General features: G+C 36.2%; 1 protein-coding gene across 2 annotated transcripts in view; it reads right to left on the bottom strand.

The window, feature by feature from the left end:
• Positions 1 to 885: 885 nt before the first annotated feature.
• Trim33 (tripartite motif containing 33) overlaps positions 886 to 24,456 on the bottom strand; it is a 102,387-nt gene continuing 78,816 nt past the window's right edge. The window contains exons 12-20 of one of the 2 annotated variants that reach the window (XM_050157501.1): positions 22,070 to 22,202; positions 20,910 to 20,973; positions 17,697 to 17,853; positions 14,365 to 14,714; positions 12,613 to 12,736; positions 10,646 to 10,720; positions 7,586 to 7,738; positions 6,022 to 6,072; positions 886 to 5,942 (exon numbers count right to left, since the gene is read on the bottom strand). In XM_050157501.1, coding sequence (XP_050013458.1) covers positions 5,730 to 5,942; positions 6,022 to 6,072; positions 7,586 to 7,738; positions 10,646 to 10,720; positions 12,613 to 12,736; positions 14,365 to 14,714; positions 17,697 to 17,853; positions 20,910 to 20,973; positions 22,070 to 22,202 — 1,320 coding nt within the window. In that variant the 3' untranslated portion in view covers positions 886 to 5,729. The remainder of the gene's footprint in view (positions 5,943 to 6,021; positions 6,073 to 7,585; positions 7,739 to 10,645; positions 10,721 to 12,612; positions 12,737 to 14,364; positions 14,715 to 17,696; positions 17,854 to 20,909; positions 20,974 to 22,069; positions 22,203 to 24,456) is intronic. The other variant, XM_050157502.1, reaches the window with a different exon arrangement.

Genomic DNA, 24,456 nt, shown 5'->3' with positions numbered 1-24,456 from the left:
AGTAACATCTTTACAAGTGAGAAACTCACACACAAATGCCAAACGGTAGGGTGTTTATCACCATCTGAGGCTGTGTAGTATGAAAAATGGAAAACTAGAGACAAAAACTACCATTATCTTTTTACTTCTGTGTTTAGTCTCTAAAAACTCAAAATCAACAGATCAACTAAATTAATATACATTTTATTTGTAAAAGATAAGAATTTAGGATATATCTAGTGTGGAAGAGAATTTTATTTCTCTTTCAAAAAACTTTTTGAGACAGGATCCCACTATGTGGCCCAGGTTGGTCCCAAACTAAAACTCTCCATGGGTACTGAAATTGACCCATGGACGAGCCCCACCTGTGCCAGATATTCATCATCATCATCATCTCACCAGTCAGGCACGTGACTAGGAAAGGTCCACAAAAGCAAATGGCAAAACTGGGGCTCAAATCAAAGTCTGCACAATGAATAAACAAAATCCATCTATACTACATAATAAAGACCAGCTACAGAGGATAACCACTTCCTGTTGATTTTTTACTTGGCGATTCATGTACTTAAGTTTAAAGGTGACAACTTCCAGAAGCAAGAGTTTCCATCCACCTTATTCACTTTGCCAGCAGAGTTCACGCCACTAAATCTTGAACCACTCATGCTGCCTATGGTCTCCTGAAGGATAAACCCAATTTATCCTTATCTCTTGCCAAACTACCACCACCTCTCCCTTTCTTGAAAACTACTTATGCGACTCACTCATAGGTCTTGTGCGCCAATACGGATCACAACACCATTATTCTAAGTCGAAAACCTTCACAGTTGAAGGTAGGGCTGTATCTTTCAAGCATCTGTGTCTAGTGAATTGCAATTAAGTCTCAAAAAGAAAAGAAATTCATTTGAAAACTTTTGCAATTTTCTAATTTAATAGAAATAACCAAAACAATGTGGTTTTTAAACAAGGCTTCAAACTAATCTAATACAACTTCTACAACACATTCCAGAGCACTGTGACAAGAATTATTTACAAGCAGCTAATGTATTAAATAACCACGAAAAGAAAAACTTGCTTTTATTACACGGCAGCAAAAACACAAGAACAGAACATAAGAAATTGTAACCTTGTTTAAAAAATTAAATATGACCATTTAGAGAATACAATACCACAGAAACAGCACTTTTTAAGAATCATTCTGAAGGATAGTTAACTATGTGCAAAAATAGTAGTAATGAGGGGAGGACCAGTTCAAATACTGGAAGCAAGGAACTAGTAAGGCTGTGACTTGAATCCTTTGTGTGTGCAGGCTTTCCAACTGCACACACCTTGTGTTGTAGGCTTACATCCATGTTTCACTGCTCTAAAACATAGTAAACGCCTACATTTCTCAGGTCAGGAGTAGACATGCATTTCATTCTTACGAATGAAATTTAGGCCACAACTGAATGGAGTATTGTGGCACTTCAGGATCGTTCTGGTGCCTCCATTGGGATCTGTTCAATGTCACACAGTATCGTTTTCAGTTTTTAAGTAACACTAGAAAAGGGAGAACCTCAATTCTATACATTCTGTAGTTTTAACAAATATACCCAACTTACTTTTGAAGATAATTAAGTTACAATAAAAATATATAAAGGGTCATATAAGGAAACAGAAGTAACTAAGATGGGAGAGATACACTTCTGACCAAGTAAAACATGCATTTAGCCAGTAAAGAAGCTGTTATACCCAAGAGTAAATGCTGACATTGGAAATGTCTATGTAAACTGTGGCATATAAATTTTTTTCCTTAAAAAAGTACCATCAATTTTTTTTACTCAAACAGCTACTTTTAAAAAAATATGCAACTTTCCCCAATTTTTTAAAATAAAATGCCACAATATATTGTCATTACTTCCAGCATACATTTAAATTTCTTAATTTTTTTTAAAAGATAGATTGGGTGATATGCATACAAACTTTCCTATAAAATCACCATCCAGGGGAGGGTTATGACATGCTATTAGGCAACAGACTCAAAGCAGCGTTATTGCTTTATCAAGGAAGCATTAACTGGAAGAAGTAAGTTAATCCAGGTCAGGTGTGCAATACATCTTGAAACTCTTAAATCACCTTCAGCAGATAATTGGTAGAGGCAAATAGGGTGTGTACGCTTGACTATTTGAGGACACCTGTGGAGGTGTATACGCTCTGTTGTATGAGGGCACACCCTAGGGTGCATGTGGGGGAGGTGTGTAAGCTCGCAGGTTGTGTATGAGGGTATATGTGGAGGTGTGTAGGGTGTGTGTGGCGGTCAGGACAGCTCAAGGTATTAGTCCTCACCTTCCACCTCCCACTTGCTGTAGTGGCACTGGGCTTCCAGGTGCACACTACTGTGGCCACCTCTGTATTGGTGCTGGGGATGCAAACCCAGAACCTCGTGCTTGGGGAACAAGTACTTTCTACTTACCAACCATCTCCCCAGCCAAAGAAGCTGTTTTAATTCAGGGACTTAGCACGTTTATTTTCTTACATTTTTATTAAAGTACTTAATGATTCAATCTAATTCTGGCTACAAGAAATGAATTTTTGTACCTAATGCACTACATGTGAATGAGGCTGGCTAAGGGGGGAGGCCTACAGCATCTACTCCCCATTTTGGATAGAGCAAACTGTTTAATTACATCGTGGTAATTATAATTAGCCAAGGGCATAGTCGGAAGACCTCTGAATCTGTTGATTTAATAATTACATGGCAGGATACCTGCTGAGGTAATCGATAAATCTGCAATTTGCACACTTTAAAGCATTATGTCTTTGGATTAACTAAAAAATTCCAAAACCTATTATAACAAAGGATGAGAACTGACTTTTTAATAACCTAAAAATTCTGAGTAAGAAACAAAAGTGTGTGTGTGTGGGGGGGGGGGGGAGACACAACAAAAACTCACAACCTGTTGATTCCAAAGAGGGCAATTTCAGCAGGTGAGCTCCATGGTAACAGTTTGTTCAGAGCAAGGTTGATAATCTGACCAGACTCTAGAGCCCTCACACACCACCCTGATAAAGCAGTTCCTTCGCTCAGCTAAGCAGTGGAGTCAGTGCTGAGACAGGTAAGTTAAGGCCAGTACAACGGGGTTGAGAAACACTTATGCTTCGTTCTCTCATGGGAAAAGTAACCCTAAATTCATCAAGAGCTTTGAAGGATTTAAAGGAATCAACGTGTGAGCTCTTTTCCATATCTGAGACAGAGGCTCTATCAAAGAATACAGTTATCGCATCTGCACCTAGGACTTAAAGGAGACTCTACATTTGTCTTTTAAAAATATAAACAGGGAAATATGAGATAATTTGAGTAAGAATTTAAGTTTTTTATACTTTTAAACCATACATATGTTAAAGCTAAACAGCCTGGAAACACAATGACTAGTGTGCAGAAGTGCTTTATCAAAGTTAGTGTATCATTTAAGAGTGGCTTGTTGACAACAAGTTAATTCCTCAGCAGTAGGGGTCTCTCTGCTAACAGAAACGGAAGCTTCTAAATGGATGGTCTTGAATTAAAACAAGCAAAGGGAAAACAAATCTCCCATGTAACACGAGAATGGCTTTAGTGGGGAACATTTGCTTAAAATCTGTGCCCACTTGACAGAGCTTATTTATAACATTACTAAGAATTTTGTAAAGAATTAATATGAAAAACAAATACAAAACACTGGCTCAGAAGCGTCACAAAATTAAGTTAGGCCCCTATTCTCCCACTTGCCAAAAATATGCCCTTAGATATACATCTACTTGCAAATCAGAATCATGGATATCAAAGAAAAGAGAAAAATAGGTATAAATAAAACATCTTAAAATAAATTTTCGTCTTCATAAAAAAAAACAACTTGAAACTTCAATGAAATAATAAATCAGTCTGGAGCATTTTTTTAAATGAACCTTAATTTATAAGGAAAGAGAAGCTAGAAGGAAGCCAAGAGATGAAGCCAGTGGTATGATCAATATTGTTTAAGCGCAGTATAAGGAGGCCTAAATCATACTCCTCTTTACCCACATCCCTTGTTAAGAAAAGAAAAACCCAAAGGAATCTGTATAATAATTTCTTTAGAGCACTTTATTTGATTCAATGCACACTAAAAATATTCACTTCTTCGACAATTAAGTCAAATAGTTTTCTGAGTATGTCTACAGTCTGAACTGCTTAAACTGATGTTTTTAAGAGGCAAGTGATTTGCCACACATCTGCTGACACCTGAAACGCTTCTGATGTTGATTCTACTTTGGTCACTTTGTAACTGTGTCCATACAGAAGTAGGACTACAACTTTTAATCCAATGGAGATGCGCACACAGTCTAGAGCACACTTGATTTGAGCATCACAACGAAGAGGAGAAAATAAACCAGATCGAGTTGGTCTATCTGCTTCAGGTATTACTCCTGTCATCAGGCAGTAAACAAAGCTGGGTGCACTCCAACTACCATTCACATGGGGTTTGGCTCGTTCTCAGGATTTACTTACAAGTATCTTCTAAGTCATTTAAAGCCCCCAGTCCATGCACATGTCCCACTTGGTGGACAGATGAGTAATCTAACCCCACCGGGTTTATTTCAATATTTTGATATTTCAATAATAAGCTGCTTCTGAAGATTTTTTGAGAAGTCTGTTCTCTATTAAAATAAGATAGAACCTCAAAATATGAATGTGAACATTAGAAATAGACAGCATATATTACAAATCCATTCTTGATAGGAACATTAGTAAGAATACACATTAGCTTAAAAAACAGGCTCAGCAAATGTTGCTGATCTGCCAGAAGTCTGAGCTCACTATTTACAAATAAGACAAAGTGAAATACAGAAAATTGTACACATTTGGTAGCTGACAGATTTCTGTTTACCAATAGTGGTCTACTGGAAACTGGTACAAAGAAAAGACTGGGTGAGAGTCAGTTGTCACCTTCTCAATCTAATTTACATGTACAGAAAATTTTGAAATAAATGTTCTGCCTTTTGAGGGAATAACTAACCGCATGATCAGATGATCTGACCAGTATGTGTAATTGTTTAGAAGGGTTTTCTGGAAATGACTTCCATAAAATCTGTATGATCCACTACTGAAGTTACCATATTCATTTCAGAACACCACTGAAGCTGACTATCAGATATCAATAGTTATGTTCCTTGACCCTATATCTAAGTAGAAAATAAAACTACATTTGAGTTCTTTAAACCAATTTAAAAACTAAGGCCCAATAGATCAAAATGAGAAAAAATACAGTGGCATGATTCAATGCATCTTTAGTGACATTCAAGTGGAATATGATCTACTCGATTTTTAACCAGAAAACAACCCATTTGTGTCTGTGTAGGAGGAGACTTATAAGTTGTTTGAGTAACTGTGTGCTCTAGCAGAGACACAATGATGCAACATGAGCCTCGCCTGACGTAGCATCCTGCACCAATTAACACACATGATCATTTAAGTTTCTAACAGTCAGAGAACCATCTTCATTTGTAACAAATCGTCAAACTCTTTCATGTCTGACTTTGCTCTTACTTAAAAGCTGCAGAGCTCTCTCCCCATTTCTTGACAAGAATGTTTTCTGTGTCCATTATTTCAATCTAATACTGTATGAAAGCTACCAACTTCTTTAAGGAGGTACCCACTGTACACAGGATATTCCAGTAACACTTAAATAAAAGGGTGTTTTGTTTTGTTTCCTTCTGTTATTTCTTTCTTTTTAAAAACAACTGATTAAGTCCACGTCATTTTATTTTATATGCACCGGTCTCTCATCTGACTTTAGGCGTTTTCTGCGAGGTTGTATAAAGTCTTCATCAGAGTCTTCTGTTACTTCACCATCATCCTCTTCTTGCTCAAACTCTGGCAAAGGAGCGAAGGTCCTGTCTGAGTAGATCTCTGAGAGTTTATCTTCAAAGTACAACGCAACTGCTTTCCCTGCCTGAGCTACTTCTGAATCAGCCTGCAAGCAAAAGACAGGAATAGTCACCTACTGATAATGCATATTCCTTCACCAAGTTTGCATGGTCTGAAAAGCTTACCTTCAAATTAATCTCTTGTGTGTCTGCATAAACTTGAACAACTTTCATCATCTAAAAAGGATACCAGAGTCAAAAAAAAAAAAGGGAAATTATAATCCTTTCTAAAGTTAAGAAACTGTATAGGATTGGTGACGAAAGTCAGCCATACTAGGGAGAACAAATTGCTAAAACCAGGTTAAGTGCTACCTAAAACTCTATAGAACATGGAAACTCTTTACAAAACTGTTAATAAAGTTACTTTGAAACCTCAATAACAATTCCATTCCAAATTATTGAGGTCAATTTTAGTAGGAACTGATCTGAAGACATCAATCTACTTATTTGCGAAAGTATTTGCAAAACAAATATTAAAAGAAATGCTATTTTAAAAACAGCCAAACTTTCCACAAGATAATCAAAATTTTATCTTTATGGTAATACATTATCACAAATTAATTTTTTTGTCAGGATAATCAGAATTTTATCTTTATGGCAATACATTATCACAAACTTTTTGTTTTGTTTTGAGACAGGGTCTCCCTACACAGCCCTGGCTGTCCTGGAACTGCTCTCTATATAGGCCAGGTTGGCCTAGAACTTAGCATATATCGGCCTGCCTCTGCCTCCCCAAGTGCTAGAATTATGGTGTGTGCCACCATGCCTGGCCTACAAATTAACTCTTAATAAAATAAGCAGAATGTGTCTTTTTGTCAATGATAGTATACAATAATATATCCATTTCAAAATAACCTATTTTTAAAAAAAGACAAAAAATCTAGATTTTATAGCTTATAATATGAAGTAAGATTTTACTGATTTATTCTGAGGCAAAAATTATAGGGACTTTGGCTTGAGTATTAAGGCACCGCCTGGATGCCTCTAGAGACAGCTGTCAGTAGAATTGGATTCTCATCTAATACCATTTTCTTCTCCTATAATGAAAATCCTCTATAACAATAGCAAACTTGACTTTATTCCAAAGACAACAAAAAGTATGCCCTTGACTGAGATTATCTGTTACATTTCTGTTCTTAAGGTATGGATATCTTTAGCTTCCAAGAAATAGATAAAGTTAACGAAAGTCTCATTGCAGAAACCAAATCCTCATGATTACATATTGGAGCGATTATTCAATGGGTATTCAGTTTAGTCTTAACACTCTGTTTATGTGGCCAGTGATGGAACTAAACATGGGCACTGTTAGGTTTCACATAAGTGTCCCAAATGTGGGTATACATAATCATATCCCACCAAATTACTTCAGACTACATTCTATATTTAACCACAATTCCCTTAGGAAAGGATATTCAAGAACACTCTTAGTGTCTCATATTTAAGAATACACTCCAAATTATAAATAATAAACTTTCTTCTCTGGAGCGGAAAATAAAATCAAATTTCACTCTTATAGAATGAAGCTTTCTTTTTCATAAAGTAAAAAAAAAGTAAAAACAAGAAATAAAAACAAGAAACAAAAAAACAAAACAGGATATTCTTTCATCAGGAAAAAAAATCTCAAAAAACCAAATAACCAGGCAAAGGTAAACAAGCCAATAAATACTCTATAAGTTGGAAGCTAACATACTTCATTAAACCTTGCACAGTTCTTGAAGATCAAACGGACATCGGCCACAAAATCATCTGGGATTTGGTAGTGCTGGGAATGTTTTTTCTGAAGCTTCTTTTTCACCGTCGATAAATCCATTGGTTTCTTTATAATTTTATAGTAGTTTGGTATCTATAAAATAAATCGTGGCAGGTCAGAATTCTCCAAAATATCAAACTATTTAATTTGAAAACGTACAGCATATTGATTATATTTGAGGTACAGCAAATATATTTCAAGTTTTCTACCCAATCGAATATTGAATACCAAATCTTACTGTAAAATATGGGCTGGTTTCCATGGCTACTGGAAGTTCCAAAATTCCTATCATTAATAAATATGAATGAGACAAAGCAACTAGCAGAAACTGCCTCCTTCAAAACTTAGTCATTAGGTACTTATTTAAAATTTTTAAAGGAGAACGAAAATTAAAGTATATTAATGTTGTGGTTTAGAGCACAGTGTTGCAGAAGACATCCTCACCACTTAAATAACTTCAGGAACACTGAAGGAAGGTTTGCATTTAGTGTTCTGACTCCACCTTTGGTAGCAAGTTTTCTACCCATGAGATATACGTGTACACTGTAAGACTGCTTTAGGGTTTCGGCTACTGTTTTGAGACAGTCTACTATGCAGTTAGTTCATGCTGGCCTCAAATTGAAGATCCTCTGCCTCAGTCTCCGGAGCATCTACCACATTGGTAGCAGTGCCATACTGAGCTAAAAGCTATCTGAATACGTCATGAAAAGACTAGAGAATTATTTTCTATTGTGAAATCCCTAAACTTAAAATAAATGGGCTTTCTAGAATTAATGATTAGTACCTGTACAAGACACTTTCCATTTGTTAAATCTTTTGTGCTTTTAAAATTCATTTCTTAGCCTATTTAGTCAACAGGTCAACTACTATTTAATAGTCTGTTACCATGGTAACATTCAACAACAAGTAGCTAACAAGGCAGTGAGAATCTCTAGCCTGTTTTCTAAATTGTAGTATTTTAAAGTCTTTATTCCAAGTCTCCAGTAGAATCAACACAAAACCATTAACATGCAAAATACTGTAGGTGTCTTTTCTCAATCTTAACTATTTGCATCAAGAGGACTTTCAAATGGCAAAGTCACTGCGAAAAATTCATCCATACACTTTAATTCAACTAACATTTATATATTTATTTTCTCTATGAGCAACACTGGAACATAGCAGACATAGACCCATAAATAAAATAGTATTTCTATTATATAATTAGAAACGAAAGGCAGAAAATTGTGTTCTCAGTTATAAAGTTAGCTGACATGGAATGTGGTAGTTCACACTTGTAATCCTAACTCTCTAGAGTTAGAGGCAGGATCCTGTAAAGAAAAGAAAAATAGAAGAGGAGGAGAGGAAGGAACTAAAAGAACAAGCTCTCTGCCTCCGGTTCAATGTTCTTCTCATCAAAATTATTTCCCTAATGTCAACCTTAAAAGGAGAATGTAGAAATAAAAAAGTTTCTATCAGAGCAACATACACACAATGTTTTTTATTTTTATTGTTTTAAAGGACAGGGTAAAGTGTCTTGCATAAGGCCAGGCTGGCCTCAAAATTGTTATCTTCCTACCCTTGGGTAGTACTAGCTACCCAAGCACTATCAACAAATAAACCCATCTAACAAACTGTAATTTTAACAAATGAAAAGTTATAGCCATTTAGCTCTAATAAGGTTCTAATTTTTGAATGAGGACATAGCTCAGTAGTGGAAAACTTGCCTAACACGAAATCTAGATTCAATTTCCCAAACCAATACACACACACACACACACACACACACATATATATATATTAATTAATTAAACAATAGATCGTTAGCAATGTTATATACTATTTATATAAACATTTTATACTGATTGCCTTATATAATCTTCTAAATATTTCAATAAGGTTAAGAATAATAGTGGCACACATCTTTAATCCCAGCACTCCAGAGGCAGAGGCCCAGTGGATCTCATATACATAATTTTTTTAAATTGTAAAAACAGTATTTTAGGACCTGGAGAGATGGCTCAGGAGTTAAGAACACTGGTTACTCTTCCAGAGGACCTGAGTTCCATTCCCAGGAACACAACAGCTCGTAACTGTTGCTAACTATAGTCCTAAGGGATCCAATGCCCTCTTCTGGTTTCCCCAAGCACCAGGCATGCACATACTGTACAAATATACATGCAGACAAAACATCCATATACATAAAAATAAATTTAACAAAATAGTAATTTTTTAATTTTTAAAATATTTGTTTTATTTTTTAAAAAGGTGTTTACAAAATATTTAATCCCAGCAGTGGGGAGGAGGGCAGAGAAAGACCTCTACAAATTCCAGGACAGCCAGTTTCAATGTCCCCCGTCCCCATCCCCCCCCTACCACCACAAAAAAGGAAAAAGGTGATTGGAGTCTAGAATGAAAGACAAGAAAAGAAAAGAAGACATTGCCCAAAGAACAGAAAACTTCAGTTATGCTGATGTAAAAGTTCTATTGATCTACTGCCTGACTTACATGTAAGTCACATTAATGATACACTGCATAGTTCAAAATTCTTTAAAGGAGGGGCTGAAGGGATGGCTCAGAGGTTAAGAGCATTGCCTGCTCTTCCAAAGGTCCTGAGTTCAATTCCCAGCAACCACATGGTGGCTCACAACCATCTGTAATGGGGTCTGGTGCCCTCTTCTGGCCTGCAGCTATACACACAGACAGAATACTGTATACAAAAATAAATATTTAAAAAAAAATTCTTTAAAGGAGTTTTGACATTCCATTCTCATCACAAAAAAGGTAATGATGGGTGTGTTAATGTGATTAACTCTTTCAACTTGTATGTAGATCAAAACATCATATTATGACCTACTAATATACATAACTTAACAATTGAGTTCTAAAAGTTAGAGAAGTTATCAGAAGCTATTTAGTCACAGAGTAGTTAAGCAACTTACTGAAGAAGATCTGTCTAAGCCACAGCCCATACTCTGTGTTAGATTTCTTTACCAGGATAATACTAAGCATGCAACTCACCGAAACAGGAACAGGCTCCTGGAATTCAATACTTAATTCATGACAATAGAGGTAAAGTAGGAGACGTTCACATTTCTGATCCCCAAAAGAAAAAAAGAGACAATTTTTTTGGGGGGTCTGGTAAGATATTTTGGAGAATATAGCTACAAAGTATTACAACAAACTGAACAGTGCCTTCTATATAATAGATCACAATAATTTTGCTTTCCATTAAATTTTGAAACTATGTTCTATTCTACTTTAATTAAGTATATCCTTAATAGAACTAAGGCAATTTATCTATTATTCATATTTACAGAAATATGAGTCATAAAAACTTACAGCAAATGAGTAAAAATGTTCACCATTGGTACCTAGTGCAATTCTCTAAGGCAGGCAAAAACAAGAATTCCTGTTTGTCAAAGATTCCACTCAGTTCAAAAACTCTCTGCAATCCAATTTTTAAAAATCTTCTCTTTTCATTCATTCTTTTATCCTTTTTGAGAAACAGTTTTACTATGTAGCTCTGGCTGGTTTAGAACTTCTATGTAGGCCAAACTTGACCTAAAATTTGTGACCACTCTCTTACCTCTGCTGACTTACAAGATTTATAAGATAAACTATTATACTAAAATGTGTTATATTAGTAGTTTTATACTTACTTAAACTTTGTCTAGCATTAGTTTCTATATTCCAAACACATTCCTTCTCTTCACAGAGGATTTTCTAAGTATTAGATATTCAAGTATTAGATTAGAGCCAAATTTGTGATGACCACAGAACTACATAAGAGGTATTTGGTCAATAGAAATCAGGCTGAGATTCAAAAATTTGAATGAAAAGACTTTGAGTTTCATTTTTAACATGGGAAGCTATTAAAGAATAATAAAACAACGAAGTGATAAATTTACTTTTTAAAAAAAGAAAAAGAACATTACTTAAATACAGAAAAACATATTAAAAGGGCAAGAAGAAGAAACAAGGAAATTATCACAAAATTATCACAACTCTCTCTCTTCAGTCTGAAGATTTCATTGAGGTAAGAGCTCTCTGGTGGTTAATGGCTTGGCTTCTCAGATCTTTCAGCTTGAACCCCAATATCTGTCTCTGGGTTTTATTATTCATGCTACATCTGTTCCCCAACAAAAAAGGTAAAATATAGTGATATTTTGTTTATGATCTAACAAATAAAGCTTGCCTGAAGATCAGAGTAAAAAGCTGGTCTACTAGTTTCATACAGTGGTGGCACACACCTTTAATCCCAGCAGCCACACTGCACTCATAGAGGCCGAGCAGTATAGTGCACGCTTTTAATAACAGCACTAGAGAAGAATAAAGACGGGATGAGACAGCAACTGTCTCTCTTCAGTCTGAAGAGTTAGCAGAGAAAAGAGCTTTTTAGTGGTTGGCTGCTTTGCTTCTCTCATCTTTTAGCTTGAACCCCAACATCTGTCTCTTTGCTTTTTATTATCTGTGCTACAGTCCACGTAAGAAATTATGAATGTGTTATGTTAGGGTGGTAATAGTGGGGAGCTAAGCAAAATGGCATTATAATCACGTTTGACTTTTTATCTCACAGGCTTCTGGTCCCAACAATAGAGGTGAACAGTATTCCCATTTAGTGACTGGGAACACTGAGAAAGGAATTATTCGCCTGGTATTTGCTATCATTTTGGAGGAAAAGGATCAGAAATCAGGATCTTAGTTGAAATATACTAAGTATGAAGTCTGACCTGATGGTATAAACCTGTAACCTGAGCACTCACAAAGGAGAGCTATTGCAAATTCAAGCCCAGCCAGGGCAGTATAGTCACAGACTGCTACATTTAAAAAAAATCTTGGTACACCAAATGATACAAAACATACCAGGTAATGTGCACAGTACCCAAGGGTAGGGACTGTACACTGCATGGGAGAGAGAGGGGACACCTACATACATAGGCTAGCAACCACAAAATCACTATTAACAAGTCAGCTTCGACACTTACCCTTTGGTCCACAGGACTTAAGCCCTGTGCGGTTTTCCCCTTCTTACTGTGTTGCATATTATCACAATCGTATTCAACTTCTGGCTTCCCAATATCTCTGCAAAACGTGCATATCCAGTCCCCACTGAACAAGGAAAAGGACAATTACTCCACGAATCACAACAAAGTCTACTCTGGAGAAGATAAATCCTTAGCTGTAAGCCTCTAGTTTCCCTAATTTCCAATTTTGTAGAGAATAGAAGTTTATGTATTTGTTAAATCTCTTAACTTGTACAATAAAATCTCCAAAAACTTCTCCCAATGACAAATCAATTGATTTCCTTCTGGAAATCTAGAAAATTAAACATTAAACACTAGTCTGTTCATGTCACAAAGTCAATGATCAGTTCCTACATAAAAATACCTGATAGTTCTAATTCTGGGACAGGAAGAATTACTTTCTTGCAAGCACAAAGACCTAGTTGGCACCTGTAACTCCCATCACAGGGGGACAGGAATGGAGGAACCCTGAAGCATACTGGCTAGCAAGCCTAGCTTTTTGAGTAGGTCAAATAGCCAAGAAGAAACAACACCCAAAGCTGTCCTCTGGCCTGTACATGCACCTCCCCATACAACGGCATACATACAAAGAAACTGTATAGAGTATGTGTTTTAAAATATTCTAAATACACATAAATATACTATAAATTAATACACTATAAGTAACATAGTGTATTAAACACACACAGATAACGAACAGTCTTTTTCAGGGCCACTCAAAAACCTGGATATACAAACACATACAGGTACGCACAAACATATATATTCCTGTAACTTTTAACTCAAATAAAGTACAGTTTTTAAAATCAGGATTTCTATTAAATTATAAATTTCACAAATTATTTGTTCATATGCTTTATTCCCTGTATATATATAAATAAATACAGAGATAAATAGAGGTATATTAATATAAGTAGATAAACAAATCCTAATACTAGGAGTTTTATATAGAATCTATGTCAATAGTTTATATTCCTCCCTAAATGTCTGCCTTTGAAAACTGGCAGAATCTTAGCTTAATCCCAGCATCAGGGAGACAGAAGAGGTAGAGCCCTGTGAGTTCAAGGCCAGCCTGGCTTAACAGTAAGTTCCAGGACAGGAGAGGGGGAGAGGGAGAGGAAAAGGGAGAGGGGGAGAGAGGGAGGGGGAACTGGTAAGATGGCTTAGAACCTAAGGGTCTTTGCCACCAAGCTTGATGATTAGTTCAATTCCCCAGAACCCATACAGTGGAAAGACTGACTTCTGTAAGTTGTTCTCTGACCCCCATACATGTTCCACAACATCCGTGTACACGTGTGTATATATGCACGTGTGTACAGACATACACATAAATGTAATAATTTTTAAAAACCACCTTCTTTATTAGATCATTACCAAATCACACCTGATAAAATTTAGGTACGTAATAGAATAAAACAAAACAAAACAAAACAAAAAACCAGAACCAAGAGCAACCAAAAAACTATCCTGGCACTGTTTAGCTATTTTCCCCCATCTTAATGCTTGAGATTGAACCCAGGGGGTCTTATGTATACTAGGCACATGCTCCACCACGGGGCTACACATTCTCAGCCTCATTATCTGCCGGTTTTTGCAGTGAAAAAGTTCGATCTTTAAAATGGGTTTTTATGAGAAAAGCCCTAACAACTTTCCGCTAGACTTACTTTTAAATGTGAGAATAAAAGGATTACAAATCAATTCTTTCCCTGGTACCTTGGAAAGCTGAGAAGTGTTGGAACGTGACAAGTAAGATGAAAGACCTTCGGACATTTTTCACAGCATAACAGATCCCCTCCATTCTGGCAGACCGCGCACCAGTCTTCATTCGGGTCATCATCTTTGCTATTGCCATCTCCTCCAATCCTTGCCGACCTGTGCATGAGGTTTCGCACTGGAGACTTTCCATTGACCAGGCTACTGAGTCCTGACTGTCTGCAGCTTTCATTCGTATCTGTAGGTTCTGTTTTCACATGGTTCTCCAGGCCTGCTAATGTATCCAGCTCACTCTCTAGATGGAGGTTAGTTGAAAGAGGTGGTGTCAAACTACTCTCAGGACTGCTCAACTACGAGAAAACAAAGACAAATGTTTTTAGAAAATCATTTAATCCTTACTTGTAATACAGCACATATGTATATACATTAAGGTTAAATTAAAATACATACATAAAAATTATTCTGGAAATCACATGAGTGAAACAAAAGAATATTAAAAAAATTGCTGACATATGCTAACATGATTTTTCAGGGTTTGGTCCCTCTAATATTGGTTCACTCAGATAATTTGGAAATTTAACCATTATACACAGTGATTGAGAAAATTTTTTAAAATATTTTATTTATTTATTATGTATACAATATTCTGTCTGTGTATATGCCTACAGGCCAGAAGAAGGCACCAGACCTCATTACAGATGGTTGTGAGCCACCATGTGGTTGCTGGGAATTGAACTCAGGACCTTTGGAAGAGCAGGCAATGTTCTAAACTTCTGAGCCACCTCTCCAGCCCAGTGATTGAGAAATTATATAACAATCATACTTTTTCTTACAGAGAGCTTATTACAATTTACTAATCAAAATCAGTTATATAGCATTTGAGAAGTATTTTATACTTTTCTTTGGCACACATATTATTCAATTAATGCAAGATTATGGCAATGTAAAATAGATCTTTTACCAGACCACACTCTTCAGTGGGGGCACTTTTTTTTTCCTTTTTAAAATTATAAATGCTTGACCAATAGCTCAGGGTTATTACTAACTAGCTCTTACAACTTAAATTAACCCATTTCTATTAATTTATGTCATGTGAATTGTAGCTTTACCTATCCTCCAGTATGTCTTCCTCCCGCTGCATCTCCTGATGACATTCCCAACCCCACCCTCCTTCCCAGCAGTCTCTCTGCTCCAAAAATCCTACCTAGCTACTAGCCAATCAGCTTTTTACCAACATTGAGACCAATACATATTTACACTGTACAAAGATTGTTCCATAGCATCTCTAAATTTATTAAGCTATTATCATAGAGAGAGAGAGTGTGTGTGTGTGTGTGTGTGTGTGTGTGTGTGTGTACCCACAAAAGAAAAAAAAAAGCCTGGCACCAGATGGCTCCACTATGTGGTTCAAGTGAGCAAATACAGAAATAATACTAATTATGCTCAAGTTACCAAAAAGTAGAAAAGGAAATGATCTTTCAAACACTCTCAAAATGACAGCATAACCCTGAAAACAAAACTCAGTGTCAACAAAAGGAGGAAAACCATGGTGAGCATATGTAAAAATCCTCAAATAAAATACTGCAAACTGAACTTAACAATGCCTTTGAGAATCTTCAGTTAGGATTCATCACAGGAAGGCAAAGATTGTCTAATATACAACTCAATAAACAGGATACTCCCTGTTAAAGTAACGAACATAAAGTCCATAGATTCACCTTTAAAACATCAAAAAAATAAAGTTCAATATCGCATGATGAACAGAAAGTAGTGAGCAAGTAAAGTATAGCAGAAACGCATTCCAACAAAACAAAAGAAATTCCTGATAATCTAATAGGCTGTATGTTTCATGGGGAAAAGCTTAAAGCTTGCTCCTAAAAGAGAAAAAATAAAGAAATGTTCACTTCAACTACCTTTTTTTAAAAATATTTATTTCTTTATTATGTATATAATATTCTATCTGTGTGTATGACTGCAGGCCAGAAGAGGGCACCAGATCCCATTACAGATGGTTGTGAGCCACCATGTGGTTGCTGGGAATTGAACTCAGGACCTTTGGAAGAGCAGGCAATGCTCTTAACCTCTGAGCCATCTCTCCAGCCCCCCACTTCAACTACCTTAAGTCAACATACTTCTGGAATTCTTAGCCATGACAATTAGTCAAAAGACGTGCAAAGTAGAATAGAATTCATAATGTCACTATTTACAGGTGACACGATCTTATATAGATATAGAAAATTTCCCAGACTCTATCAAAATATTCAAAATTAATAAAAATTATAGAACATCTGAAAAGTAGTGAAAAATATCGCTATCTGCCATGAGGAACTCTCTGAAGTAGAAATCAACGACTATATGGCTATGTGACCTAGCAATCATATTCATATTTTGAGGAAGCATCTGCACTGCCATACATACGTTATCATACTCACAGTGGCTAAGAATCAGAGAAATCTACAGTGAATCGTGGCTGAGTGGATGAAAGTCATGCACATCTGTACACTGGAATAAAATCCTGACCATTATGACAGCAGGAAGGAGATGAGTGAACAGAGACAGTCACTTACATGTGGAATAAAGGAGAAGTTGATGTCATGGAAAAGAATGCTGATTACCTGGAGTTAAGGACAATAACATGGGGAGAATCTAGGAAGCTTTATCAGTGAGTATTAATATATCATTTGGGAACTTTCTAAATTAAAGAGTTTTAGCTGAGAAGATGATGACATTGTTATAGACATCTAACTAAGGTTGTAGCTTTTTAATCCATACATCACAGTGAACATAATACATTGAGATTCCTATGTGTCATTAACAGATAGAAAAGTAAAAAGCCTGGGCAAGAAGAATAATAAAGCGTGAAATAAATGAAGATAGGTTTGAACTTTCCTCCACTATTTTATAAACTGCATAAACTATTTCATCTAAGAAACTTTAGAATGGTTACTATGAGACAAAAAAAAATCTATCACAAAGACTTTGATCAACAATCTTTTATATTAACTATCTTAGTGCTGAGCTCCTAGGTTACAGACCACAGTTAAGGTTCTCTTGTGGCCTTAAGATCCTATGTGTAAAAGGAAACCATTATTAGAACATAATTTAGCATCATGGCATTAGCATAAATATAAACTTCAAGATAATATCAAGTGATACTTAATGCAATCAAGTCTTTTCTGATTAATTATAGCTGACTCTTAAGAGCAGAAAGAGAAAAAGAGATGCTTAGCTTGTGTCAGACGTAAGAATTTAAAGACAAATAGATATGCCTAGTACGACGGAAGATAACCAATGTGACCCCCTACATCTTTTTAGAGCCTAGGGGAGCTTACCATACAGGCACTCCTCCTGCCATCCTCTGTCTTCTCTTGTTTCACAGCTCCTGAAAAGCTGCAGATCTCTTCTTCAGTCCCAGGTTCTTGCTTCACCTTCACCTGATCAGATTTGAAACTATGACTTTTCTCAGCAGTTCTTCCTGAAGATCCACAGCTAATAAGAAACAAAAGCCACATTTGATCGTAAAGCATATATAAAAGGAAAGTACTATTATTAAAGATAGTAGACAATTACCTTAAAAAGGAATTGTAAAAGACATAAGCCCAGACCTTAAAAGTACATTTTATGATCCGAAATCCATTTAAGGATCCTAGTAAGTGATTACACTTCCATGCCACTACAAGTTGAGTATCCATATCTAAAACACCTGAGATTAGAGTTTTGAGACATGTTTTCCAACTCTGAAATATTTACAAATACAGAGTGGGATGAGTTGGGATATGACTCAAGTATAAATATGAAATCCATTTATGGTTCTTACATATACAACCTGAAAGTAGTTTCATACAATATTTTAAGTATATTCAGCAACTTGATTGCAACCTATTGTAATGTGAGATTAGCTGTGGAATTTTCTACTTGGAGCATCAAGCTAGTGCTTGCATTTTGGGAGTATTTCAAATTCCGTGTTAGGGATACTCAACCTGTAGCATAAAACATCAATGATTGTGCCTCTTTATAGAAATAGTTCCAACACTAGCATCTCAAACATCTAAAGAATACAACATCAGCACAAGCGGTAAAGAAAGCCTCACAAAGATTATTTCAGATTTTTGGGGATGACTGGAAGAACAGAACAATAAATAGTAAACAACCTGGTACAAGCTTACTAGAATCAATATAAATGAAAGTGGAGAATACAGATATGTGGTTAAAGGTTTTACATAAAATGCACAATCAACAAAAACAATTCACCACTGAGCAAAGTAAATAAGACTAGTATAGCTAGGGGCTGTAGAGATGGTTCAGCAGTTAACGAACTGGCTTCTCTTCCAGAGGACCAGGTTCAATTCGCAGCAGCCACAACTGTCTATAACTCCAATCCCAAATAATCCAATACCCTCAAACAGACATACATGCAGGCAAAACATCAATGCACATAAAACTAAATTAAATTAAAAAAGAAAAGACTAAAGCCGGGCGGTGGTGGCACACACCTTTAATCCCAGCACTCGGGAGGCAGAGGCAGGCGGATCTCTGGTGAGTTTGAGACCAACCTGGTCTACAAGAGCTAGTTCCAGGACAGGAACCAAAAAGCTACGGAGAAACCCTGTCTCGAAAATCCAAAAAAAAAAAAAAGGGACTAGTGTAGCTACTCAGAGTGAAGTTTTCACTGTTTATCTTTCTTCTGAAAGCACTGGTTATTCAAAGTACTAAAAAGTCAACCAAGTAGTTTAATAGGAACAGCTTTCAGAATAGACACACATATAAAACCCCAATTCTCTAATATCTTAGTTAAAACTTCATATTGTATTAAATTAAACAAAGTACAAAACAGCGAAAAGAATGTATTGATGGAGGAAGGTCATTGGTTAATAATAAAACTGCTTGGCCTGATAGGTTAGAACATAGGTGGGTGGAGTAAACAGAACAGAATGCTGGGAGAAAGAGGAAGTGAGGCAGACGCCATGCCGCTCCTCTCTGGGGCAGACGTGATGAATCAAGCCACCAGGTCAGACATGCTGAATCTTTCCTGGTAAGACTGGTGCTACACAGATTATTAAATATGGGTTAAGCAAGATATGAGAGTTAGCCAAGAAGAAGCTAGATATAATGGGCCAGGCAGTGTTTAAAAGAATACAATTTGTGTGTTGTTATTTCGGGGCCGGGTGGCAGGAAGGCAGCCTGCTGCTCCTTCTACAATGTATTCACTGTTTAATCTTAAAAACCTATTTCTTGGCTCTATTCAAAGGCTGAAGAAAAAAAAAAAAAAACGAACAGTTTAGAAGTAATGAATGCTCTTAATACCATGAAAAACATTAAGAGAATAAGTAAATTCATAAAAGTACAATAGTCAAACTCCTGGAACACTACTGAAGGAACCTGGAAATCAATTCATTACAAAAGTCAATAAAGGAAATTTATCTTGCTGCCCCTTAATTCAATAACTGACAAGGTTTCTTTATAGAAGCATTCTAAAGCAGTAATTATCAAAATAATACTTTTCAACCAGTAAAGATACTTGACACAGAGCTCAACAACCTCAATTTTATCTCCAGAACCCACATGGCAGAAGAAGTTATTCCCATAAACACGCCCCTCCACACACATACCAGGAAAATTTGAAGAGCTCATTGGTCAGCCAGTAACCAAATCTGAGCTCCAGGTCCAGTGATTGTCTCAAAATGTAAGGTGAAGACGTTAACAAGACACCTTACATGACCTCTGGCCTCCACACACATATACTGCCCAAATGAACTCAAACCACACATACAAAAAATAAATAAATAAATAAAATAAAATAAAAAAATGCTCCCAATGGAAGCACACAATACTACAAATGAAGTATTCTTGCTTCCTAATTAAACATGCTCTATTAAATTTCTTATTTCTAAGGCTTATTTTTAAGTGTGTGTGCAACTGTGTGTATGTGTGCACACATACACACGACTTAGGTGCCTTCAAAAGCTAGAAGTGGTAGATCTGGCTAGAGCTGGAGTCACCTGACATGGATGTAAGAGTCAAATGGCTCTTAAATTCAGAGTTACCTCTCCAACAAGCCCCCACACCTGCAAACCTATGCTCTATACTGCCCATATTGACAAAAAGGGAAGCAAATTAAAAACAATGAGAGAATTAGAAATCTACAAGAGAAAATTCTACATCTGAAAAAAAATTAAACCTATACAAACCAATCTGCTGATGACAGTGCATAGGATTTATTTAAATGTGGTTCAAAGAAATACTTGCTTTAAATAATGCACTTATGTGGATAAATTGGTAACTTAATCAACTGGACCTAAACAATACTGAATAGTCCACAAGTAAAATGACATAATTTCTGAGTTTTGTTTCAAATAAACCAGAAAAGGGAATGGAAAAGAGTACAAAGGAAAGAAGACTGGGTATAATAAATGTACTGACTGTTGAAACTGAGTATATAAAAATGAGTTTACTTTTATTAACTACATTTGAAATTTTTCTTAAGAAAAAAGTTGTAAGTAACATAATACCATAAAAAACAACAACAACAACAACAAAAAACTCACCTGCCGCGACTGCCGGTGCTAGATGTACTAGGGGGTCTCACGGGTGTGTGAGAGTTGGGTAAGCCTAAAAAACAAAAGTCAGATTGAGGATCAGAACACTCAGACAATACAGTCTGACTCAGAGACTCTTGTAAATCACAGACAGCTGTAAAGTCAGAGATGGCAAATATGATTAGCAGACACCGACCAGCTTCTTCCAGCTGAATCCAGACTCACCTCAGTATCTTATAAGTATTGCCCAAAAGCAAGAAGTAGTAGATTGAGAAAGTTATCATTTCTTCACATCACAAAATAGACTATATATAGTCCTTTACTCTTTTAAAAAACTGAGACAGTGTTTCATTCTACAGCCTCAGCTGTCCACTGCCTCCGTCTGAGCACTGACAGTGCAGTGACACACACACCATTCAGGCATTCATCCCTTTTCAACATCCTGAAAAAAAAACTCACTAAAACTCAACGATATAATTCAAAAAAAATGTTAATATACCTTATGTAAAAATCTTTACCTCAGCCAGGGAGTAGTGGTGTATACCTTTATTCCCAAGCACTGGGGAGGCAGAGACAGGCAGATCTCTATGAGTCTGAGGTCAGCCTGTTCTACAAGAGCGAGTCCCAGGACATCTAGGACTATTACACAAGGAAACCCTGTCTTGCAAAACAAAAAGCAAACAACAACAAAATTAAGTAAAACCCACCATATATGCATGCGTATTTGAAAAACGAACCAAGAAAAGTCAACAAACTTTGAGAAGAGCAAACTATCCATCATAATCCAAGTGATCCTCATTTAACCAGTTGAAGCCCTTGAAAAGTTGGAACTATTCCTTCCTTTCAGTCCACTTCTGAGTTTTATACTGTACACTAGACTGTAAAGTAACTATTTCCTGAATCTCTAGCTTGAGAAAATGCCCTACAGATTTTGGGCTTGCCAATGCGCAGAAAAATAATCAGGAGAGCCAATTCCTTAAGAGGATTTCTTTTTCATCCTCTGTACCACATGATGTGTGTAAAGTGTATATACATATGATGTACCTCCACACACACCTCCCTTTTGCTGCTGTTTTTTACCTAATACAGATACCAGGAGGCAGCCTTCACTCCTCCACCCCTACCTGAAGGTGTTAAGAGCAATGAAGCAATATCCCTGTTTGTTTTACCTGAAGATCCGGGTGATAAAGCAGAGGGTCCTGGGGAAGGATTCATGGTACTTGTAGGCTGTGGGGGTAGATGACTGCCTGAGATATATCTACTCAGTAGATTATCTAAACTACTTGAGCCAGCATCTTCCAACTAAAAAGAGATAAAAATAAATTTGCTTTGATTAAACTGAGGATGAATAAATTAATGTCACTGTTTGTACTTTAATAAAACAGATTATGCAATATCAAGTTCAACCTAACTGCTGCTTCCTTAGGCTCTCCTGAGAACAAACACAGTATGAAGTTTATGTTACTGAAACTGTAATTTATATTATAAAACAGATACCCAGCTGCTAAGACACGCCTTTAATCCCAGCACTCGGGAGGCAGAGGCAGGCAGATCTCTGTGAATTCAAGACCAGCCTGGTCTACAAGAGCTAGTTCCAGGACAGGCTCCAAACCACAGAGAAACTCTGTCTCAAAAAACCAATAAAAAAAAAAAGTTCTAACATATACTAACAGTTCACTTTCTTTTCTCTAAGTTGCTGGAGTACCCTTGTCCTAATTCTCCCCTTCTTTAGTGTCCCATCAGAATCATTCATACAAGGATAAATACATCTCAAAACCTATTTTTAAGCTCCGACCAGTTGTTACATCAGCATCCAGCCTGAGCAAAGTGCATCACTGTATACAAAAGAAAGAAAAAGCAGGAAATCTGAACTCATTTCATACTTAAGAGGCAGTAGGATAAAGTTAGAGGATAAAGCATTGCAATTTTGGGACAGTTCTCCAAAAAAAGAGCATCAGTTTCCTGATCCTAAAATAAGTCATCTATCCTGCAGAATGTGATGATTCAGTGAGGAAATTTTTACACAAGTAAAAAGACACTGCGGAAACTATATAAAAATCCACACTATTAATTGTCAATCTTGCTTGATTCTATTTATTCCCACAATTCAATCTGTTCCCCAGACAAAGGCCAAATTATTTCTTATACAAATCTATTTCTGGCTTAAGAAAAAACTATGCACTTAGTGCCTGTTCTCTTTTCTCCCTAAAAGTGAATTAAGTTTTACAGCAATCTCCAGCATCATCAAATGTACAAACGATTGATCAAAAAAGTGAGCTTGTCCAGTGGTAGATATATGTATTTGACTTGTCCTGAAACTGCTGAACTCTTTTTTCCAGGTGGTCGTTGTATTTTACATTCCCACCAATGGTATGTGAGGAACCTAATTCCTCTACTTTTTCACCAACACTATAGTCAATATGTAATGTTTCAGTCTTCATTTCCATAGTGACTAGAATTGATTTAAGTGAACAGGCTGTTATGTTTTTAATTTAAATTTTTAAAATTTGTTTTGTTTATGGATGTTCTGCATGTATATATGTACATATGCACGTGACATACATGCCGTGACCAACAAAATAAAGAATCATGTAGTTTTAAAAGCAAGAAAGTTATAGGAACTGACAAAAAAAAGGGGGGGGGGAGTTTCATTTTTTCTGATTAACTAAAAAAAAAAATCAATAATGGTTTCTTTTATAAAGTCTACAGAGACCTTCTGAACTAAAAAAAATAAAGGGAGGGAGGGAGGAAAAATCCGTTAGAATATTCTTCTCATCCCTCCTCACCTATCACATAGCCCAAGCACAAGGACCTTGTTGAACACAGGATCAAATTAGAAACCCTTTATGAAGCTCACAGAAGTCCAGGCACCCCTTCCTACTTTCTCTAGACTGCTTTCATGCCATTCCTGTCTCCTTTTCGTTTCCTCACTGGCCTTATTTCTGCTGTTCAAAAGATCTTTTCTACCTCATTAAGTTTTTAAATTCAGTTAATTTTACCTCATGTAGTTTATTGCCAATCACTGCTTTCCTAATTCCTACTCATGCTACAGGTTACTAGATTTACTCTTTGCTTTCCTCTTTAAGAAACAATCATGATTAGGATTTTAAATATGTATACTCTCTGCCAAGAAGCCTCTCATCTCCAGTGTTCCTCAAGTAAGTGCTTAACATATCTGTCAAGTAAATATTATGTTTCCTTTTAAATATAAAAATCTCTTGGTTCTTCCCCTGAAGTTACTTTATAAAAAATATAGTGGAGGCAAGCTAATTATAACTAATATTTATTAAATATATACATTACAGACACCAACTTACATAAATTATTTAATTTTCCTAGTAAGCTTAAAAGTCAAATTCAATTAGACTCAACCATTTAAGAAATTAAAGAATGGTTGGTTGGGTGTGGTGGCACAAACCTTTAATCCCAGTACTTAGGCGGCAGAGGCAAGTAGATCTCTTCTCTTAGTTTGATGCCAGCCTGTTCTACAGATAGATTGGGCTATACAGGGAGACCCTATCTCAAAAAAAACAAACAAACAAACAAACAAACAAAC

The sequence above is a fragment of the Alexandromys fortis genome, unplaced genomic scaffold (assembly GCF_014885135.2).
Source record: "Alexandromys fortis isolate MF-2015 unplaced genomic scaffold, M_Fortis_MF-2015_v1.1 scaffold_78, whole genome shotgun sequence".
Taxonomy (NCBI): domain Eukaryota; kingdom Metazoa; phylum Chordata; class Mammalia; order Rodentia; family Cricetidae; genus Alexandromys; species Alexandromys fortis.
This window is presented reverse-complemented; position numbering and strand designations above follow the sequence as displayed.